This window comes from Argopecten irradians, chromosome 15, assembly GCF_041381155.1.
Source record: "Argopecten irradians isolate NY chromosome 15, Ai_NY, whole genome shotgun sequence".
NCBI classification, from domain to species: Eukaryota; Metazoa; Mollusca; class Bivalvia; order Pectinida; family Pectinidae; genus Argopecten; species Argopecten irradians.
In genome coordinates, this window is record NC_091148.1 from 18,353,189 (window position 1) to 18,375,634 (window position 22,446).

General features: G+C 33.0%; 2 protein-coding genes across 2 annotated transcripts in view; one reads left to right on the forward strand and one right to left on the reverse strand.

Annotated features, from left to right (window-relative positions):
* Positions 1–5,800: 5,800 nt before the first annotated feature.
* Positions 5,801–8,824, forward strand: LOC138309125 (kelch domain-containing protein 9-like). The gene is made up of 3 exons (XM_069250274.1): positions 5,801–5,912; positions 6,499–6,615; positions 7,810–8,824. The coding sequence occupies exons 2-3, from the start codon at positions 6,510–6,512 to the stop codon at positions 8,703–8,705; spliced, it is 1,002 nt and encodes a 333-aa protein (XP_069106375.1). The 5' UTR covers positions 5,801–5,912; positions 6,499–6,509; the 3' UTR covers positions 8,706–8,824.
* A 1,280-nt stretch (positions 8,825–10,104) lies between these two features.
* Positions 10,105–22,446, reverse strand: part of LOC138308650 (oxysterol-binding protein-related protein 2-like) — a 69,419-nt gene continuing 57,077 nt past the window's right edge. The window contains 3 exon segments of the mRNA XM_069249689.1: positions 10,105–16,617; positions 16,972–17,062; positions 17,871–17,994. Of these exon segments, the coding sequence (XP_069105790.1) occupies positions 16,515–16,617; positions 16,972–17,062; positions 17,871–17,994 (318 nt within the window). The 3' untranslated portion in view covers positions 10,105–16,514.

The following is a 22,446-nucleotide window of genomic DNA, read 5'->3' on the forward strand; positions in this document are numbered from 1 at the left end:
TAAATAACGATCGACCGACTACTCCCCCCCTCCCTAACTACTGGATGGATTCCAAACAAACTTTAACTTATGACAACAACACCCACATACAGTGTAGATATGCGTATTTGTGTAGGTCAATAAATTCAGAATATATATGCAGAGTTTGTTACAAACGCCTATTCCCCCTAAACGACTTGAGGGATTTCAATAAACCTTTGTGGTAATAATCCATTCTTGATACAGAACAAGATATACCTCCAGTTATATGCCTTTTTGTTACAAAACGGGATATCTTCAATTCGTTAGCCAAGTGTTACAACCCGCATCTCTTCTTACGGATGGTAACTAACCCTTGGCCAGTGAACTTGCCCCTCCCGGACTAACAGTTATATGGTTCATAAATGTTGTTTTATTAATAACTTGTTGGATTCATAAACACATTTTTTCTGTTGTTTTCCTTGGCTTCACATTATCTCTCGAATTTGCTGAAACAAATTAAATTTTTGATTTAGGTACTTACCATGTATGTATGCTCAGAATTCTACATTTTATTTTTATATAAATGTATTTTACATCAACACATTATAAAATCTTGGTTGAAACAACGCGGATGCAATGTTATTCCCTGCCGAGTTCCCCTCCTACTCAGCTTTTGATATATTTTACAACGAGGCAGTATATAAAATTCAAATAAATACTGAAAATCAGGATTCCTGTCCCTGCACTACTGGACACTTTTGAAGGTGTATTCAGAATAGTAATTTAATTCGTGCCTTAGTATAATCATTTGTAAAGACAAGACACAAGTATTGTACAATATTTAACAACAGTGATGATAAATACAGTGTATTTTCACAATAGCCTATACCAGAGATTTACTATTTAAAGATGCTCCACCGCTTACAAATGGTATTTGTTCACTATCAAAAACAGTAGACGATTTAGTATTTTACTTCAGTTTACTTAAAGTTTAAAAAAATGAAAACAATTAATTGCACCCCGAAAAAATTCCGCGGCACTATATCTGTGGAATGAAGTTATGATTGCGCATGCACCAAAAACGAAATAAATTATTTTATGTTATTTTTGTGTTAATTAGGCATATATATACACGGTTAAACACCAATTAATGTTCAAATGATGAATGTCATTTATGCTCTGTCGGCGGTGGAGCATCTTTTAATTCATTACACATCATACGACTGCATTTTTCTTCTCACCAGACACCCTCTCCTTGGTTCATTTCACACCATTATATTGCTCCCCTCTCTCCAGCTCACTTCAGCATCACCTTTCATTTTTCAAGCTCGCTCGTCAGATCACCGTCGACTCGTCACTTGGGGCCGCAGTGGCCGAGTAGTTAAGATGTGTCTACACATTTCAGTGACGTAGGAAGATGAAACGTAATGGGGGGGGGGGGGGGGAGGGGCAAAAGTCCTCAATATTTTTGTACACCCCCCCCCCCCCGCCGCACCTACAGGAGGAGATTCATTCAACTCCCAACCATATATGCTTTATGTACATTTTTCATGTCTAATTAAATTTAATCCTTGTACACATTTATAAGCAGTGGGGTCACTAAAAGGAAATTAACGAATACGCAAATTGGCTAAATAAGCGTGTGAGCGTCGAAGGCGAGAGATTTTGGTGTTTTAGGGGTCTGAGGGTGACCTCCGGGAAAAAATATTGTAATTTAGAATGGCTGAGATGAGTTTTACAATGTATTTTGATGATTTTGCGAGTGCCCGAAAGCGCGAGATTTTGGTGTTTTGGGGGGGTGGGTGGGTGGGTCCGGGTCATCCCCCGGGAAAATATTACGATTAAAATAGCTTAAATGGGTTTTGATGAATTTGCGAGCGCCCGAAAGCGCGAGATTTTTTGTGGTTGTGGGGGTCCGGGGGTCTCCCCCGGAAAAAAATACAATTTAGGATAGCTTAAATGAGTTTTGATGAATTTGCGAGCGCCCGAAAGCGCGAAATTTTGGTGTTTGGGGGTCCGGGGGTCTCCCTCGGAAAAAATTACGATTTAGAATGGCTTAGATGAGTTTTACGATGCATTTTGATGAATTTGCGAGCGCTCAAAGGCGCGAGAATTTGGTGTTAGGGGGGATCGGGGGTCTCCCCCGGACAAAAAAAATTACGATTTAGAATGGTTGAGATGAGTTTTAAGAGGTATTTTAATGATTATAAAGCGTTCTTAACATGGTAATTTTTCGATTTAGAAATGATAATTGTGTCGCCATAACATTATGCAACCGTTCTCGATCTGAATATACCCGGCTTCACACCATCGGCACATTGTTGTGTAACATAAAAAGATGACTTAATTGTCTCGCTAAGACATATAAACAAATTGATCTTTTAAGAGACATTTTTTTATATATATAAATAGTACATATAATCCCTTGATGAGCACTTTAGTCTAGTTCGTGTGTATTGAATTTTTACTATTTAAGGTTTGACATTAAGTGCTTGAACGTTTAAGGAAATGCGTCGCGCAGCGGAAAAATTTCTAGAATGAAGTACGAAAAATGTGCAGGAGGACCCTTTTTTCTTTCAAATAAGCATAATGGGGGGGGGGGCCAAAAAGACATGTTTGCCCCTGTCCTGGGGAACGGGGGGGAGCTTTGATTACACTTTGATACAGTATGCACCTGTGTTTGAAAGAAGAAAGATACATACCAGCAGAATTGAATTTCATAATATATTTATTGTAGCAACTAAAATCGATCTTTCTAAATATTGATATTTTATTACATATATCATTGCATCTCTGCTCAGAATTAACGTCTAACTATTTAAAAGAATACCTTGAAGTATGTTTGTAACATTCATAAATTAACTTGGATTTATATCGTCACTTGCAAAGAGGAGTTGGGATTTTTTCATTTTATATTATTTCTCTGTGAAGGCAATCCCGGGCCCGGCACCATAAAACTATTCTCAGACAGATTTTTAACTCAAGTATATGATTTAACATAGACTTGAGTAAAAAATATGTCTGAGAAAGTTTTATGGTGCCGGGTCCCGGTAACTCTGATTTCTTTCTATTATACCTGTATACCCTTGTGGAGTTAGGGATAGATTGTTGAAAGTAATTATATCAATTTATGAGAATGTAAAATCATGTACTAAATTAAGTGGAAAATTATCTGCAATGTTCGATTTACATGTCGGACTCTTACAAGGGGAATCTTTGTCTCCGATACTTTATTCTCTTTTTGTTATGATGTAGAAAGTGAATTGATAAACTCCAATTGTCAAAGCTATCAATTGCAACTTTTAAATTTGTTCATACTTATGTATGCTGACGACACAGTTTAGTTTACTGAAGATGCTAATGACCTACAAAATATGTCTGCAAAATTATGCAAATAAATGGAGTTTATCTCTTAATATAGATAAAACCAAAATAGTTATTTTTAGAAAAAGCAAGCGTCTACATGCTAATGAGTGCTGGATCTTTCAAGGAAGGGCTATAGATATTGTTGATAATTTTTGTTATTTGGGGCTAGTTTTCAATTATAATGGGAGATTTACTCTAACGCTTAATACTTTAGCATCACAAGGAAGAAAGTCATACTATCTCCTTAATAGTAGAATGAAAAAAAATATATGCTTAATGTTGAAACAAAATTATCATTATTTGATGCTTATGTGTCATGTGTGCTTAATTACTGTTGCGAGGTATGGGGCTTTCGCCCAGCACCTAAGATTGAAGCTGTACATCTTTTATTCCTGAAAAAGTTTATTGAAGGTGAAAAAAACAGTCAATAGTTCTATGGTGTATTTTGAGACTGGTAGGTTTAATTTACATATACAGCGTAAAATAATGGTGATGAAATATTGGTTAAAGCTATTAAGAACAGATAACTGTATTTTAAAATCATACTATAATGCTCTATTTGAGCTCATTATAAAAAAAGCCTGATTATAAATTAAATTGGTTGTATGATGTAAAACATGATTTATGTAGTTGTGGTTTCAACAATATTTGGATTTCTCAGAATGTAGATAATGAAAAACACTTTCTGGAAGTGTATTCACAGCGCTTGCATGATATATTTCTTCAGGAACTGCATTGCGCATTTGATATTTCTTCTAAATGTGAAATTTACAAACATCTTGTCGATAACTTTGAAATTCAATTTTATTTAAAGAAACCTTTGAATTCTAAAACTAAACAAATATTGAGTAAATATCGCATGCAAGCCCACTCTCTGCATATTGAAGCTGGCCGTTATAACGCCGTTCCCAGAGGCGATAGACTTTGTACTTTTTGTGACAAAAATGATGTAGAAGATGAAATGCATTTTGTATTACTATGTCCTGCTTATTCTGACTTACGTAAAAAAGTTTATAAAAGCTTTTTACCACAAACATCCAAGTGTATATAAATTAATTATGTTATTTTCATCTAAAAATGTAAAGAACTTAAATATGCTGGGAAAATATTTGATCCAGGCAACAGAAAAAAGGAAAATTCTCATTAATCTGTAGAATATCATACTCATTTATTAATCAAATTGTTTAATTTGTTATGAAGTATATCGGAATTATCCTCCGCCATCTTGAAACATAACAACGATTATTGTATTATGTATATAGGTATTTGCTAAACCTATATGCTGTATTGCATTTGAAAAAAAAAACTAAAAAAAAAAACCTGAAACTTGATACCCTTGTGATGCTTGTGATTAATAATACTAGCCCCTGTAATTATCGCCACCGATAGCGACAACAATGGATTAAACAGGTCCATGCTAGTTTGGCTCGCTACAATGATATGACATAATAATTTTTTCTTGTACTTCTAAATGATTGAGAATTAAACCAAAACTTCAAGAGGAAAAAGTATCGACGACAGATACATGTACGAACCATTACACCTTAATGTATATATACACCAAAAACAGTACAGCACACAGTAGTCCGCTAAACCTGCCTATATTATTAGGGTTTTTAATTTATTTTTTTTGCCTAATATATAGAAGTCTGAATTTAGTGAATTATAAATCAGTGATAGTAAAGATGATAAAAGAATTAAATAATACACCCAAGACACCAATATCCACCAACAACAGGGGTGATGAATGTGGCTGGTTATGTCGATACTCCAGGGGTTCCGATCACTTACGATCTTTACACCCCTTGACCATGTCATAGTAAAAATGGAGGCAGCTCATCAAGGGAAAACATCTGAACCAATCACAGGCATATGGTATACAAACGGAAAAAGTCTAGAACTTCAACACCAAGAGCACTATATCCTTACCCGAACAATAAGTAGACTGCATGAAGAGTGGGGGGGGGGGGGGGGGGGGGGGGGGGGGGGGGGGGGGGGGGGGGGGAGGAACAAATGTGAAGAGAAACTGGGCCGTTTTCGTTTATTTGTAACAAACGGTTCGTTTCATGTATAAATCCTGACGAACCTGCAGAATATGATACAGGCCTGTGAGGGCTTTGTTGACATCAAGGCTCATATGAAAACAATATAAAATCACCAGGTCTGTCTTTAATTACTAAAGACAATGGCCGTTTTCGATTATACGGTTTGACTGGTTTGACCAAGTTGTTCGTTTATAAATGAAAGACGGACCTTGTGATTTTATATTGTTTTCAGACGAGCTTTGACAAAGCCCTCACATGCCTGTATAAAAAATGCAGGTCCGTCAGGATTTATACTTGAAATCATGACTTTAACAAACGGTCGAAACGGTTGTTCCGAATAAACGAAAACGACCCAAGTTCTATCAGTCAAACCGCATCGCAGTGCTTGCAGGCGAGTTAAAATTATCGAGAGTGACTTCCCTTTGCACAGCTCTTCACGCGTCGTAGGATACCATCAACGAGGGACTAGCAAGCGAAGTGCTCTTGCATCATTTATTAAACGGATTGTAGAAATATGCTGTATCCTCAAAGTTTGCATTGGTAAGATAGAAAAAAATAGCTTAAATTTGCTTCAAGCACTATTTTCCAACAAAAAATATGTGAAGATAATTTATATATTTTTGTAGCATTGGAGTTCATGCTGTTCTAAACTGCGAGATTATATGCAGTTATCATGAAAACCCAGCACTGTGCACGTCCACATGATGCAGACTTAACTGTTACATCAATATGTAAGATAAGCCAGTGTCATTTAAATATTCATTCTTCATGTACTTGTGAGCATTGCAGAAACTAAGGAATAATACAAAATGTACATGTAACCACAGGCGTCTGCTTCTGGGGGTAGGATATTTTATTTTTCCAAAACCAGATGCAGAAGCCTGTGATGTAACTTCTATAATATGCGCTCTCCCTTTCTATACAAAAATCTTGTAATGGTAATTAGGCATATATATGTTTTTGAATTTTTGTTTAGTAGCTAAGATTTGTAGATTAGAATAATACGTAGATATTATAATAAATGTACACTATAGTTTTGCATTGTTAAGAATCAACTGACGATAATGATAAACATGAATAATCTGTTTTATACAGTACAGTACATGTATGTAATTTTGCTTTACAGATGAAGAGAAGATGGCCTCCAGATCAGGTACCCAGAAGGATAAGGGATTACTGGCAGATTGGGAACTTGTCACCTCCAATGGACCTCCACTCTCATTCCATGTAGGCTGTGTTCTGGGTAAGTACAGGTCATATATACTCAGGAATTTAGAATTATTTCTTCCTGCAAAGGTAGAAGCTAGAGCATAACATTCATGCTAGTTTTTGTTTCACATTACGTTAACAAAGTCAGTTTCAAATGAATGCTTTTAAAAAATTGCAATTGCATGTTATATTTTTTTTCCACAAGGAATTTTTGAGACCTAAACATGGTTATAATGATAAAGATTAATTCATGAAATAATGTCAAATGGGTAAATCACTTAAACACTTAAACATATTCACTTTAGAAAAAAAAAATTGGCTTAAAGGGACAATTCAGGCTAAAAGAACATTAAGATTTGTACATATATCGGAAAAAACCAGTTGTAATGGAAATTAGATCAGTTGGTTTTACTGTAATATGCCAGAAAAGCCCATGGTGGTGAAATGCGCGTGGAGTGTTCAAACTCGCTCGCTGTCCGTCATTACACATTGTGGTCGAACTTCTTGTATGCCGAACCCTGTCCCTTGCTCGTAATGTAATGCTACTTTTGTCTAGAACTGCTCAAATCGCTCTGATAATAGTGTGTTTACCTTATTAGGTGAATTGGCTCGTCTAAAAATCATTTTATCACCTCCTCAGTGGTTAAGCAGTTCATTTGTTAAACGTGCGTGACGTTGGTTGGGTATAGATACAGCGAACATATTTATTTGCTGAATCGTATTGATCAACGATTTATAATTACAACGGTATAGATTAAAATACTAAACAATGACGTGGAATTTGTCAATATTTTATGTTATATATGTTTCATAAGAAATGTAGAACAATACATTTATGCCATATTTTGCTTCTTGGTTATGTAAAAGAATTAGCCTGAGTGAATTGTCCCTTTAAAAATTTCTATAAATAAAAGACTTTCTCCTTGTAAGAGGAAAATTGACCTCTAAACATAAATACAAAACTTAAGAGCTAAATCCAAGTTCTGGGACTAATTCATGTACCACATGATACCAGATAATTTTTTAACAGTATTAGTGTATCTCCAGTGGTGATGAAATATAATAATTTGAAATGAAGTTAGCCCGAGACATCACCTTTCAGCGCCATACCATCACCAATAGAAACAGTAGTGCCGCACAAACATTATAAGGTATCACATGGTACATGAATTAGTCCCCTTACAAGTGTGTAGTGTATTTTAATGCGCTGCTTTATGTTTATTTATAGGTAATGACCTGTACATACATGGTGGTATGGAAACAAAAGATGGAAAACAACCATCGGATAAACTTTTCCGTTTCATTTCAAGTTCACAATCTTGGCAACAAATCACTGCTGAAGGTAGCCCCTCCCTCAGTCACCATGCCTGCGTTTCATTGGCTGGTAGATACATGCTTCTGATTGGAGGATGGGATGGAAAGACTCGAACAGCAAAAGTTGTTGCCTTTGATGCAGAAAATAAAAAATGGCTACCGCAAGAGACAACTGGTTTCCCAGGTGATGCTGGCCTTAGTTCACATACAGCAACTCTTCTTGCATCCGGGGAGATAGTTATATTTGGAAGGGAAGGGAGTTTACGGATGCAGCGTCGTCATGGAAACAGTTATATTCTCAGTGGAAGTGTACAATCGGGTCGTTTTACTTTCAAAGAGTTAACTAATGTTGCTGCTTCAAGATCAGGTCATACTTCAAATATTGTGGGAAATAAACTCTATGTTGTTGGTGGGAGAGAAAACAATTTTGTAGAAGTACATGACAGATTGAAAGGTGGGGAACCAGACAACCAAACTATCACCAGCAAACTTATGGATATCGTGGAAAAACTTCCACCCATGTCAAAACTGCCTGGTGGTCGTAAAAACCATGTTAGCATTAGTGGCACTGGAGTACTTTTAATTCACGGGGGAGACACATTCGACGGAAGGAGTCGTGAATCTGTTGGAGAAATGTTCCTCCTCACTTTTAAACCCACAATGCAATTCTACAAACTTGGAGATAGCTCTGTAAGACGATGTGGTCACGTTTGCTGTATCCTCGGCGACAGAGTGATCTTGCATGGCGGGTTAGGTGGGAAAAATAATTGTCACGTGTACAGTGAAACATTCTGTTTGAATTTCAAATAAATATTGATACTTTGTACCAATGGGGTTTCAGCAAGGGGGCAGATAATTTACTAATGTTTTATGAATCAACATGTACTATGTGCAGTCAAACCTGTCTACAAAGACCAGCACAGAGGATAGAGAAAACAAATTCTTTATAGCAAGGTGGTCTGTATACAAAGATTTAAAGTGAACAGTCAGGCAAGGATGGCTAAAGTCGGTAAAAATGGTGTGAATGTATCCAGTATAATTTCTTATGAAATAGAAAAATAAAATCTCGCGTCAAAATCTGCCTGCGTACAAAGAAATTAATTTAAAGTATAAAAATCCTAAAACGTCCTCCCGGCTGACTATGTCCGTGATTACATTTCCACACAGCCTCACTTTCAATGGTTTCAACTTTTCTTTGTTTCAATAGTCAGAACTGGGAAACGTAAGCAGAACTTGACCGTCGTATTAATATGTGAGAACTTTTGGAAGGCCAATGAACGCATTCAGACTGGTTTTCTTTGCCCGACTATTCACTTTAACCTGTTTAAAACAAATTGTGTTGAAATTGGTCATTTTAGACCCTAGAAAAGTGGTCTTATTAAGCAGGTGGTGTTAGGGGGTCACTTAGGCAGGTTTTACTGTATGTGTAACATGTGAATCATATAAAATTTCATCTCTGCATGATTCAATCTAAAACAAACATTACATTTGATATCTATGAGAGTCTATGTTCTCAAAATTCATAGGACTTACAATTATCAAACCAAATTATACACTATCATCGGTAGACGGACTATGATAATTACAGGGATCAAGTTAAGTTTATAGTTTGTATGCTGTATACCAATTGAAATTAACTTGTCATTATTAATAATTCCTATATTTGTACCTGTGATTAAATTCTGATGCTTATTTGTTCCATAAGGCATATCACCATCACAATACCATAAGGGGGCATAACTCTTTAATAAATGTAGTTTTATAGGATAGAAATTTAAATATATCATATATCAGAAAATAATTGAAAAACATTGAACAGAACCATAACTCAAGATTAGCACAATATTTCGGAAAGATGGACATTAAAGCTTATAGTTTTTAGTTGGTAAAATGGTGTGGTTTAAAATAACAGTTCAATTATCTTTGGGTGATTGTATTTTTGTTGGAACTAGAAGTATATAGGATGTCATGGAGTATGATTGGCTTATCCGTCTTTGCATTTTACAGAGTTAGCTCCCTTGTGGGTAGTAATCCATGAAGATGATATTATTTTGTGGCATAATTCACATTGTTTTCTCAATAAAGTATGATGTTACGCTCGCAAACACATGACGTCACAATAAATACCTATCTGCAAGGGCAGCTAACTCTGTAATATGAAAATACAGAATATGAAAATGATTATTGGAATAAACAACAAAGACTAACGTTTGATTTTTGTTGAACTCTTCATTAGAATTTCAACAGTGCATAAACATGTGAAGGGTGTATCCATGGTTACCGTACACAAACATGAAAGATGTGTCCATGGTTACCCTACACAGTCACAGTAAAGTGATGATCTATAATTTTCAATATCCTCAAACATGAAGTGATGTCAAACAAAACATCTTTACAGGAAGTAACATCACATATACCAAATGGTAGTCATGTTCATATGACAAACAAATCGTTTTTACAGAAAGTGACATCACAAAGTTAATCAAGAAATGACATGATGTAAGTTACTGATGAGACATGACAAGTTACATTGTTTTGAGAAAGACATGCAACAAGGACACACAAGACTTGACATCAAACAATTGAATTTGTCAACAGGAAGTGACATCACTAAATTGTTAACAGGAAGTGAGATACAGGAAATGACATAAAAAACAACATGAAATCATATTATCAATAGGAAGAAATATTGCACTTGTATGTGTCTAAAGTGGATGTAATATCAAACAAATGTTGCAATTCTCAATAAATGTTTAGACATATATTCTTCCTACAGTACATGTCTTCATAGGTTTTCACCTTTGCTATCTCATACACATGTTTCAGATTATGCATAATTTAAGACTAGCGCAAATAATTCATACAAGATATTTAGTGAATGTTCAACAACAGTAATTAATGTACAAATATTTTGACATACAGTAAAACAAGGTTATAACGAACCTCTAGGAACCAACGAAATTACTCCGTTAGAAGCATAATTCGTTACACAAATATCATTATTTGTTTTCATCCTAAATCCGACTTTCTCATTGGCTGAATTTTTTTCTTCATACCTTTATGAAGAAGCAAATACAAGAGTGGTGCAAAAACCTTGATTGAGACGTTGACATTGCTTAATGATTTGGGGGGAAATAATCCCTTGCACATGTAAGCATGTTTATAATAAACATGCTTTACTGTTTATGTAACCAATTTGAAGTCAGCCAAACATGCTAAATTCATACAATATCTAACAACTTTAGCATTAACAGGTACAGAAATATATTACACAGACTAGTTGGATTCTAATTACCCAATATTATACATTGTAAATCACAATAAGGTATTTTTAAAATATACATTGTAAGTACATATTGGAATTAGTAAATGTTTTGGTTTTACATGTACATGTACTTATATAAGTTATTTATATTATGTTTCACCTGATAAAACTCCTGGACACACTCGCAATATAATTTGGTGATCAAGAGTTAAAATTGATGGAAAAAGATCTAGAGGCAAAAATCTTAGAAAGCATAGTGAAACTCTGTTAAAAGTATATATTTTTTTCATTTGTTATACCAATCAGTACATTGTTGCATAGTTATAACTTTGCATTATATCGCAGTAACAAAATTATCACTAGAACCCATAGGGACCTGGCACGAAATTTTTAAACCAACAGTATACATATATATTATAGTATCTTGATACTATAATATATATATATGTATACTGTTGGTTAAAAAAATTCGTGCCAGGTCCCTGTGCTAGAACCTACTACAGTGTAACCTGCCATAACTGGCCCTTGACTAATATGGATCCCTGTCTATATCAGCACAAATTTATGGCATTTTCCTTTTATATTTATGGTAAATAAACCCTGTATAATCCAGAAACCTGGCTACACCAGCATAACATGTTTGTTCTATTAACATCTGGTTTAGACAGGTTACACTGTATTTACATATACCACATTGGACCCAATTAGCGCCCATGTCCCTATAAACGCCCCTCCCGCTTTTTGAGGCCTCGATTTCAATTGCCCACGCATAAATAAAGACCAAAACTACACAAAACTGTCTAGATTTGCAATAATTATGTCTTATTAGCACCTTTTCAACTTTTTAAACACCCTGGGCGCTTATTGGGTCGAATAAGTATTTAATTTGTTGAAAGAATATCATAATACTGTAGCTACAGTAATCCTATTTTTAGCTTTTTTATGCCACAAGGTTTTTGTATTGAGTAACTCTTTTACCCCTATATATGTAGCTTTAGTAGACTCTACCATCTATTGATCTGGATGAGTCCATTATGGCCTACAGTGGTGAAAGGTTTCATGTTCTTAAATTGTATTTTTTTTAATCTTTGTTCATAAATATCAACTATTGCAAATGCAAGTATAGCCACCATTTTGCTAATTATAATGTGTTCAAATTAGTTTTGAACTTGTGTCAAAGTAAATAAATTTATATATAATTAAACAGAAGTCACTACAGGGCCATCAACACAATTGATTTGTTATTCAAATGTGCAATCAATTACCATATATAGACCATACATTGGTCCATTCAGACACATATTCACATCAAAACAGAATTAACTCATTTACTCCTGAAGACACATTTGGACTCTTCTAGTTTGAGACCTGGATCAGCCCATTATAACATTTCAGGGGTGAATGGGTTATAATACAAATAGTGAATTTAGAATTATCTTGGTAAACATTTGCCCATATTGGAACAATATGTGTTGCATGATAAATATAATATCATATTTGATACAAAAACCTCCAACTGGGACTTAAACTTAAAAATTGAGAGGTTGGCAAAAGGAGAATAAATTTAGATCCAAATTTATTGGATGGCCACAGATCGATTTGCAAATGATATGAAAAAGAGAGACATTTTGGGTTTTGATTATTATAGCCTAAACATGTATTTACTTATTGGATAATGAGACAACGGGGGATTTTTTTTTCTACCTTACAAAAAAATATAAACATTTACAATACCATTCAATGGCCAATGTTTACAAGAAACAAATGATCTCAAATGGATCCAGTATACTCCTATACCATGAAGAGCAACTCTTTTTGGTCGGATTAGGCAGGGTGTCGAAATGTCAGGTATTCAATTAGACAGGTTTCAATATTTATAGAAACTTTAACTTGTTCATCCTAAGATTTTATAATGAACTGTTCCAACTTTTGAATCAGACCAGTTCATATATATGTTTAGGGGTGGAAAAGCTTTAGAGTAGTTAATTGAAAGCACCACACCAACATTCTTTGTCTACAATGCATGATTAAAATAGAGAAAGAATTGTAATGACGATGACAAAACAAAAACTTAATAGCAGTTGTAACAATGAAAACATAACAATGACCTGTTATTTCTTCACACATGTCGATAATTCTATCCTAGGCCTGCTAACATCTAAAACACACACATTGTATACATGTACTCATTTGTATCGCTGTTTGAAATTCACAGGTCTCCATGATATTTTCTGAAGACTTCAAAATCGTACTTAATTTATTAAACAATTGAGTTTGTTTAAACAACAGTAAACCTAGATGATTTACTCATGAATGAATGGAGAGATAATATATCTCTGACATAATTCAATAGGGAGTTGATAATAGTACTTACAAGGTGAAAGGGAGTAAATATATTTGGTGTTCAGTAGCTATAGGTCCAGTTTGGCCGACTAAAATGTCCACACTACCAAGTTTTGGGAATGACACATACATATTTGAGCAACAAAAGCAGTAAAATTTTCACATCTAGGAAACGGCTATACAAAACACATTGTTCTTCCCTATTAAACTAAGGAAAATAGCTATTTTTCTTTTTCAGCTGAAAAAAAATCTCGATGATTTCTTACGATATATATGGTTCAGAAAACAGAAGCTTGCAAATGCATTATATGATCAATTTATTACAAATTTGCATTTTATGTAAAATACATCTTGTTAAATTTTGTGACAATGTGCTCTTCCTAAAACATATAATTGTCATGGAAGTTAAAATAATATGAAGAACTAATATGAAGAACACTTGTACCCTCAACCGCCAAAAACTTCCTTAAAAAGTTGTATTACCTTCTAGCCTTCTACCTCTGGGCTAAGTTGACAGACTACTTAAGGATTCAAACGAGAATTTAATATAACTCTACAAAAGCCTCCGAGCTAAGGTGGAAAAGTTTGTAAACTTTTGTAAAATTTTACCACTTGCCGTTCTCTTGGAGTTGCAGTGGTATAGTAGTGCAATCTCTGATCATCTGACAATTCAAACACATGTCCCTACAAACTCTGGGCTGTGGACTACAGTGTCCGAGTGGATATACATGCATTATACTGCCCTGTACAACAATTCTGAGTTGTACAGCCCCATGGGTCATACTCAAACTAGAGGCAAAAGTGGCACTGTGGGTAATGTGTTAAGACATTCTACCACTTGTTTTCTAATTCTAAGCAAAGTGTCAGAGCTTTGGTACTGGATTTTCCGCCACTTTCCTCATGTCTATAGGCCAAGATGGCAAATCTGTGACAGTGTTGTATCAACAAGAAATTCTGATTTACCTAGACTAGATACAGAATTTGTTTATCACAAGACATATAATGTTGATCACATCAAAACATTGAATAACAGAAATTTACATATAACATTTGCACGCTTTACAATTTAGGTATTGTACAAGTTGTGTTATATCAAACCATATGTTCAAAATCCATACAGCTTTTTTAATTATCAGATACAACAATTGCGTCATTAAACCTATGAATTAAAGTAATGTTATCTCCAGAAAAAAACATACCCTGAGCCCCTCTTGACTTGCCCTTTTCTACTTCTATACCGTAATATAACTTGCAATCACATGTTTTGTAGCTCATCTGCTTTTGGAATCGACTTCATCTATGAACTAAAGATCTTCAGGGATTACTTCCCTTCCAAGAGGAGCACAAATCTTTAAAACATTAATTCAACCCTGAACACACATTTGGACTCTTTTAATTAAAAGCTAGAATAGTTCATTATGAATTTCCAGAAGGTCAACAAGTTAACTTCTGAACCATGGTTGTAATGTGTTGTAATAGGAGATAATGGAGAAAATCTTTCATATGATCACAATCATGATTCTACATCTTGAATAAGTAGTCAAGTCTGGTGTTATAATACTCAATATCATTAGAGCTACAAAACATCAAAGCACAGTTCAACACAATTATGTAATTCAAGTCATCATATGACTGTTGTATATATATGTATATGTACATCCCTGAATCTCATTCACAGAATATTAACTGGCTCATCACAATTTAATTGGCTCATCAAAATTCATCCAATAAGATTATCACAATGTCTCTAGATCATAATATCTCACTGTAATTTCCAACCATTCGAATTCACCATGTATTTCACATCAGTCAAATAATAGAAGATATTTCTTCAAGTGCATACCTGTAAATATTTTAAGTACTGAGCCCAGTTCCACAAGTCCTTACTAAATTCTTTCCCTTCAAATCCCCCATAGCAGGAATTACAAAAGTTTTAAAAGGAAAAAATTTCAAGTGAGGAAGCTCCCTTAAAATCTATAAAGCTTTCAAATGGCGAATGTTAAGTAATAAATGTTTGTGAAACTCAGCCCAGTTTTTGAAGATTTTTTTATGACCAAAACAATTTGCATAACTGATCCAATTAAACAGGATTGCTATCAGAATATAAAATACTATTTTTAAATCTTTGTCTTTGCTTTGATGGAATTGACCTGGGAATTCCAATAGGATGAAAAGTACAGAGTGAACACATCAGATGAGGTTCCATGAACCCCTTCAGTATAGCGACCATCGCATGATCAAACAACCATCCACAATTCAGGTGACTTTGGAGAGTTATATTTCACACACAATTTTTACAATTTTTTAGAGAATCTGAGAAGATTATCTAATAAAACTAAGGTTGCTATAGCAACAGAGCTAGGATCCTCCACAACATATATCATTCTCTTTACCGTATACTGTAAACCAACTTAGTTTCGCTGTGACATAGTTTTGCATTTTTCATGCCTATTAATTTTGCTTTTTACAGCAATTTTATTATGTTATATAAATCCCGTCTTTGCATATTACAGAGAAGCGGGTAGGTATCAATTGTTACGTCATTATTTTGCGAGCGCAATTACGAAAAGTATGACGTAACGCACACAAACATATGAAGTCACAATCGATACGTAAACCCAAGGGCAGATAACTCTGTAATATGCAATACAGAATAGTCGTCAGAAAGCTTTTATGTTCTCATACTAATACATTTTTTCATGGAAATTAATTTTTATAAAATCTGATCATCCACGAAGTTTAATCACATGATAAAATAAGTCGGTTGACAGTCACCAGCCTGTGGTTTAGTACTAATAAATACAAATATTTACACTGTATACCAAACAGCCACTAACTTGTAATTCTATTTGAACTAGGGACTGACATCTACAGTATAGTTTTTATGTGGAATATGCAGTTCACAAAATGGAATCGTTGTAGCCGATTCGCCAATGTCAGTAGGTTTGGCAGTGGTGACAAGGATATTGGTATAATATCACAATTTGCTAGATCTATGATCTTCTCCTGTGTCAGAAAATGTCTGGACATTTTGACCAATCACGGTCCCAATAGTTGCCCTTGAATAACCAGTCTTCTTTGCCTGTATGAGGATTTGTTCCTAGCTTGAAAAATCTGCGAAAAAAATAATAATAAAGACATAAATAAAATCTCAAATCTATTTAAGAACATGTTGATAATTAGAAATAATTACAATTAATTTACTAAAAGAATAGACATCTTGGATCTTGGGCGATTTTGAGGAGTGACACAAATAATTCTAGAAATCTCTCTCTGTCTGATTTTTTCTTTTCTTTCTAAGGTATCATGTAAAAAGCATAAATCTAGGTATTTTCCCCCTAAATTTGTCATTGGTGTTTTTATCAAAACGTGTACTAAAGGAAATGATTACACTACATAGTGAAAAAAATTTAAAATCAAAATATCATAAAACTTCAAAAGTTATCTCCCCTTAGCATAATATCTTACACTGGCGTCCATTCATCCTTCTTCCGTTTTCTCTCCTTTCGAGCAGATCTTTGTTTCTCTTCTATTCTGTTCTTTTCAGCAGCCGCAGCATCTAAGACAGTAAAACATAATTAAATGGGTTGATGTTATACAATGATGTTAAATGATCGATGTTCTCAATATGTTATATTTAAAGCACTGGACAGGTCTTAATACCAATGGTTGCCTCCCTTTATACGACTATTATACCAGAACATTCATCTGCAGTGACTATCCTTCTTCGGCATGGATGTAAAAAATTTCACAACGAATTACCCCATCTCAGCCAATCTGACGAACCCCAGCATCATATTCATCCTAAAAGCCCCTTGTTATTGAATGACAAAACTTTTGTCCTGATTTCCCACGCAGGAGGGACTTCATTTAAGACTAATTCTATGAATAAGGATTGCTATCCTTATATAAGTAATATTTTTTCATTATAAACTATGTAGAGTTTCTGCTGGCGACCATTGATATTCCAGGGGTTACTATCACTTTCGTAATTTACACCTCTGGAATGTCATTGCTAAACTGACGGCTCTGTGAGCAACAATGGTAAGATGAGCAGATAATTTGGCCTTTTGACGTAAAAAAATTGAATAAAGGTACACTATGGTTGACTGTATGGCTTTGAAGATGGGTGTCTCTCTCTCAGTAATCTTCAAAAGTAGATTCTAGGCTTGTGATTGGTCAGTTTATTTCTTGTAAACTGCCTTCAGTTTTGCTCGGACATATTCCAGGGGTGAATGTAATGACAGTGATAATAAAACCTGGAGTATTGAGAATGCCTTCATCACTCAGCCACCACAGTTTCCTTTAATTCCTGAAGTGTAACAACAAACAATAAAGGTTATTCCTGGGATGTTGTGTAAACTTACCAATCTGTCCCTCCTCCAGTAGTCGGATGTCCGGCCGGAAACGAGAGTCTGTCGGGGCTAGCTGTCCGGCTGTATCAGGGTTCAGTTCATTTAAGGCCATGGCAAATAATGTAAAACTAAAATACTGAAAGTACAACAAATATTTCTCCTTTAACATAATTATTCCTCATGATGACAATTAATTGTGTAGAAAATCAACAGCTACCTTCATTATTGATTTAATTCATTCCAACAAATATCTATGTGAAAAGAATTATCTTTCCCTTAGCAACCTTGTACATACTTAGTTACAATAGGGTTTCTTCTTATTTCTTATTTCATCCTGATACCCTCACTAATTTGATAAATACCTAAGATACCCAATCCACTAATTTGATAAATACCTAATTTGATACAATCCCTAAATAACCCTATATGATAAATACCCTAATTTGATACATTAATCCTAATTTGATAAATACCTAATTTGATACAATCCCTAATTTGATACAATCCCTAATTTGATATCACTAATTTGCCTAATTTGATACAATCCCTAATTTGATACAATCCCTAATTTGATACAATCCCTAATTTGATACATTAATCCCTAATTTGATACAATCCCTAATTTGATACAATCCCTAATTTGATACAATCCCTAATTTGATACATTATCCCTAATTTGATACATTAATCCCTAATTTGATACAATCCCTAATTTGATACATTAATCCCTAATTTGATACAATCCCTAATTTGATACATTAATCCCTAATTTGATACATTAATCCCTAATTTGATACATAATCCCTAATGTGATACAATCCCTAATTTGATACAATAATCCCTAATTTGATACAATCCCTAATTTGATACAATAATCCTAAATTTGATACAATCCCTAATTTGATACCATCCCTAATTTGATACAATCCCCTAATTTGATACAATCCCTAATTTGATACATTAATCCCTAATTTAAATTTGATCATTAATCCCTAATTTGATATCCCTAATTTGATAATCCCTAATTTGAAACAATCTCTAATTTGATACATTAATCCCTAATTTGATACAATCCCTTATTTGATATGATCCCTAATTTGCCTAATTTGATACAATCCCTAATTTGATACATTAATCCCTAATTTGATACAATCCACTAATTTGATACAATCCCTAATTTGATACAATCCCTAATTTGATTTGATACAACTAATTTGATACAATCCCTAATTTGATACATTAATTCCTAATTTGATACAATCCCTAATTTAATACAATCCTAATTCACTAATAATTGATACAATCCCTAATTTGATACAATCCCTAATTTGATACATTAATCCCTAATTTGATACAATTATCCCTAATTTGATAAAAATCCCTAAATTTGATACAATCACTAATTTGATTACAATCCCTAATTTGATACAATCCCTAATTTAATACAATCCCTAAATTGATACAATCCCTAATTTGATACAATCACTAATTTGATACAATCCCTAATTTATACATTAATCCCTAATTTTGATACATTAATCCCCCAATTTGATACATTAATCCCTAATTTGATACAATCCCTAATTTGATACAATCACTAATTTGATACATCCCTAATTTTGAATTACAATCACTAATTGATGCATTCACTAATTTTGCCTAATTTGATACAATCATCCTAATTTGATAAACAATCCCTAATTTGATATATTAATTCCTAATTTGATACAATCCCTAATTTGATACATTAATCCCTAAATTGATACATTAATAAATATTTGATACAATCACTAATTTGATACAATCCCTAATTTGATACAATCCCTAATTTGCCTAATTTTTTTGATACCAATCCCTAATTTGATACCATCCCTAATTATGCCTAATTTGATACAATCCCTAATTTAATACAATCACTATTTTGATACAATCACTAATTTGATACAATCCCTAATTTAATACAATCACTAATTTGATACAATACCCTAATTTGATACAATCCCCTAATTTGATACAATCCCTAATTTTGATACATTAATCCCTAATTTGATACAATCCCCTAATTTACCTAATTCTATACAATCCCTAATTTGATACCATCCCTAATTGAGATACAATCCCTAATTTGATACATGTATCACCAATTGATACAATCCCTATTGGCCATTAATCCCTTATTTGATACAATTCCTAATTTGATACAATCCCTATTTGATACAATCCCTAATTTGATACATTTGTTTGATACATTAATCCCTAATTTGATACAATCCTTAGTTTGATACAATCCTTGATCAATCCTAATTTGATACATTCCAATGTCAACATAGATTATCCCTAATTTTTCAATATGAAATCCCTACATTTGCCTACAATCATATTTGATAAATTTGATACAATCCCTAATGATAATACTCACTACATCCATTTGAACCACAGTCAAATCTGTAAATTTGATACAAACTAAACTATTTTAACAAAAATATTTTGATACAATCAATAATTTAATTTGAATATTCACAATCCCTAATTTGAACAATCTTTTCTCCCAAATTAATTTGGATACACAATCTCCAAGATTTGATTTAAATCTTTTAATTAAATAATTGCTAATAAATACTTAATCCTAAAATTTGATAACAATCCCTAATTTTAATTTGATGCTGTTCATAAATTTTTGGTCATATTAATCCCAGCTGAACAATCATAAATTTAATTACCAATGAATCCCGATACTGAAATCATCATGGGGAAATTAAACGAATCACAGGCATAATTTTGTATTAATTTGATTATCCATGAATTTCATAAAATTAATTTAAAGGTGTTGAAATACTAAAATACAACTATTGTCAATCCACTTTTTGATACAAGCGGTCAAAAATTTGATAAACTTTACAAAGAAAACTTAATGTGTGATTGGGCAGCTTAAATAAAATTAATCATGAATTTAGTGATCCTTTAAATTTAGGGATATGTTGATTATAGCCAGCTTGCTTGAAGTCACATAGTACACTACCTTACATCATGTTTTGATCATTTTAAATGAAACTCGATTTTCATGCAAATTGAAACCATCAGCAATAATCATACTATAAAGACAGAATTTTCTCATTTAAGGACTAGAGCAATCACTAATTAAAATGTTTGATTTGGCTAGAATTTGTTTTAATTTAGTTACAAAAAATTGTGAAATCACTTTTGACCTTAAACATTCTATCAAATTCATTCCAATTTCAGTTACATAGATTCCATCGTAGCATTTCATATTTTGGGACTACATAACAAATTGATTTAATTCCTAAATATTCATGTTGATATACAATAAATAAATCACTATGCCCAAAGGGGTTATCTTATAATGACTTGCCATTTATTATAACCTTAATTGTGATTAATAAATTATACCAATGAATTACTGTATAAAGCATTGAAATTTCCATGTCAATTTTATTAAAATTTGATTATCCACAAACAAATTCCTACAAAAAAATATCATTCATATTATTAACTACAATAATCCTTTAGATTGCTTTATAAAATCATTTGGGGTTTATCTTTGATGTACAATTTTGATCACCAAATAATTGTAAAGGAACTTTAAACAATCCATTTCTTTTAAATTTAATACTATACACATTTAATTAATTAATACACAAATCCATTGATATTTGTTATTATTTCAATTTACACTATTTATGAATCAATTTTGACCATTCCCCCTATTTTTGATATTCATGTCAGTGGTTTTAAAACTAATGGGGATATTACTAACAATTATAAATTTATCCATTTCTATTAAAACTTGTTACATCAAATCACAAATAAACCATGATGTCAATTTAATTTACATGAAAAAATCCATCCCTAATTTTGATACATTCAATCCTATTTTATTTGTCTTTAAAGAAATTTATATATTATAAATACCAATAAGTTTTAATCATTAAACAGATACAATCCCTAATTTGATACAATTCAACAAGTTGTCATCATTAGATTACAAACCCTTATAATTGTTTTATACATTGTCACTCGAATTTGATGAACATCAAGTCAAATCACATTGTTCAAAATGAACTAAGTGGGATACAAAATCCCCTAAGCATCTGTTATCAAAAGATCAATCACCAGATCACTAACTTTTATTATTGTTGATCCATACTAAATACAATGGTAATTGGTCATATATCAAACCTAATTTCTTATGTGTTTTTGAAGAACACAATCCATGATATCGACATAATAAAAACTCAATTTAAATTCAAATCATTAATTCCCAATTTGAACCAATCAAATTTTAATTTGATAATAATTAAATGATGACCGACTATAATTTGAATTTTGATAATGAATTTAATAATATTCCCTATACGAATTTGATATCAATCCCAACTCATTCAATTTGATTGATATTTATGATTTTCATTATTGTCCCTAAGATGATTATTAATAAATCCTTTTAAAACCTAATTTCTAATAATTTTACATTTAATCCAGATCAGAATGAAATGATTCAACATCAGATTCCCTAATTTAAATGTAACACCTAAATTGAATTACACCATAATAAATCACAATAATAAAC

Excerpts from the sequence above, each read along its gene's own strand:
- LOC138309125 (XM_069250274.1), top strand. The coding sequence starts at position 6,510 with ATGGCCTCCAGATCAGGTACCCAGAAGGATAAGGGATTACTGGCAGAT. Across the intron at positions 6,616-7,809 it reads CCATGTAGGCTGTGTTCTGG|GTAATGACCTGTACATACAT; the intron begins GTAAGTACAGGT and ends GTTTATTTATAG.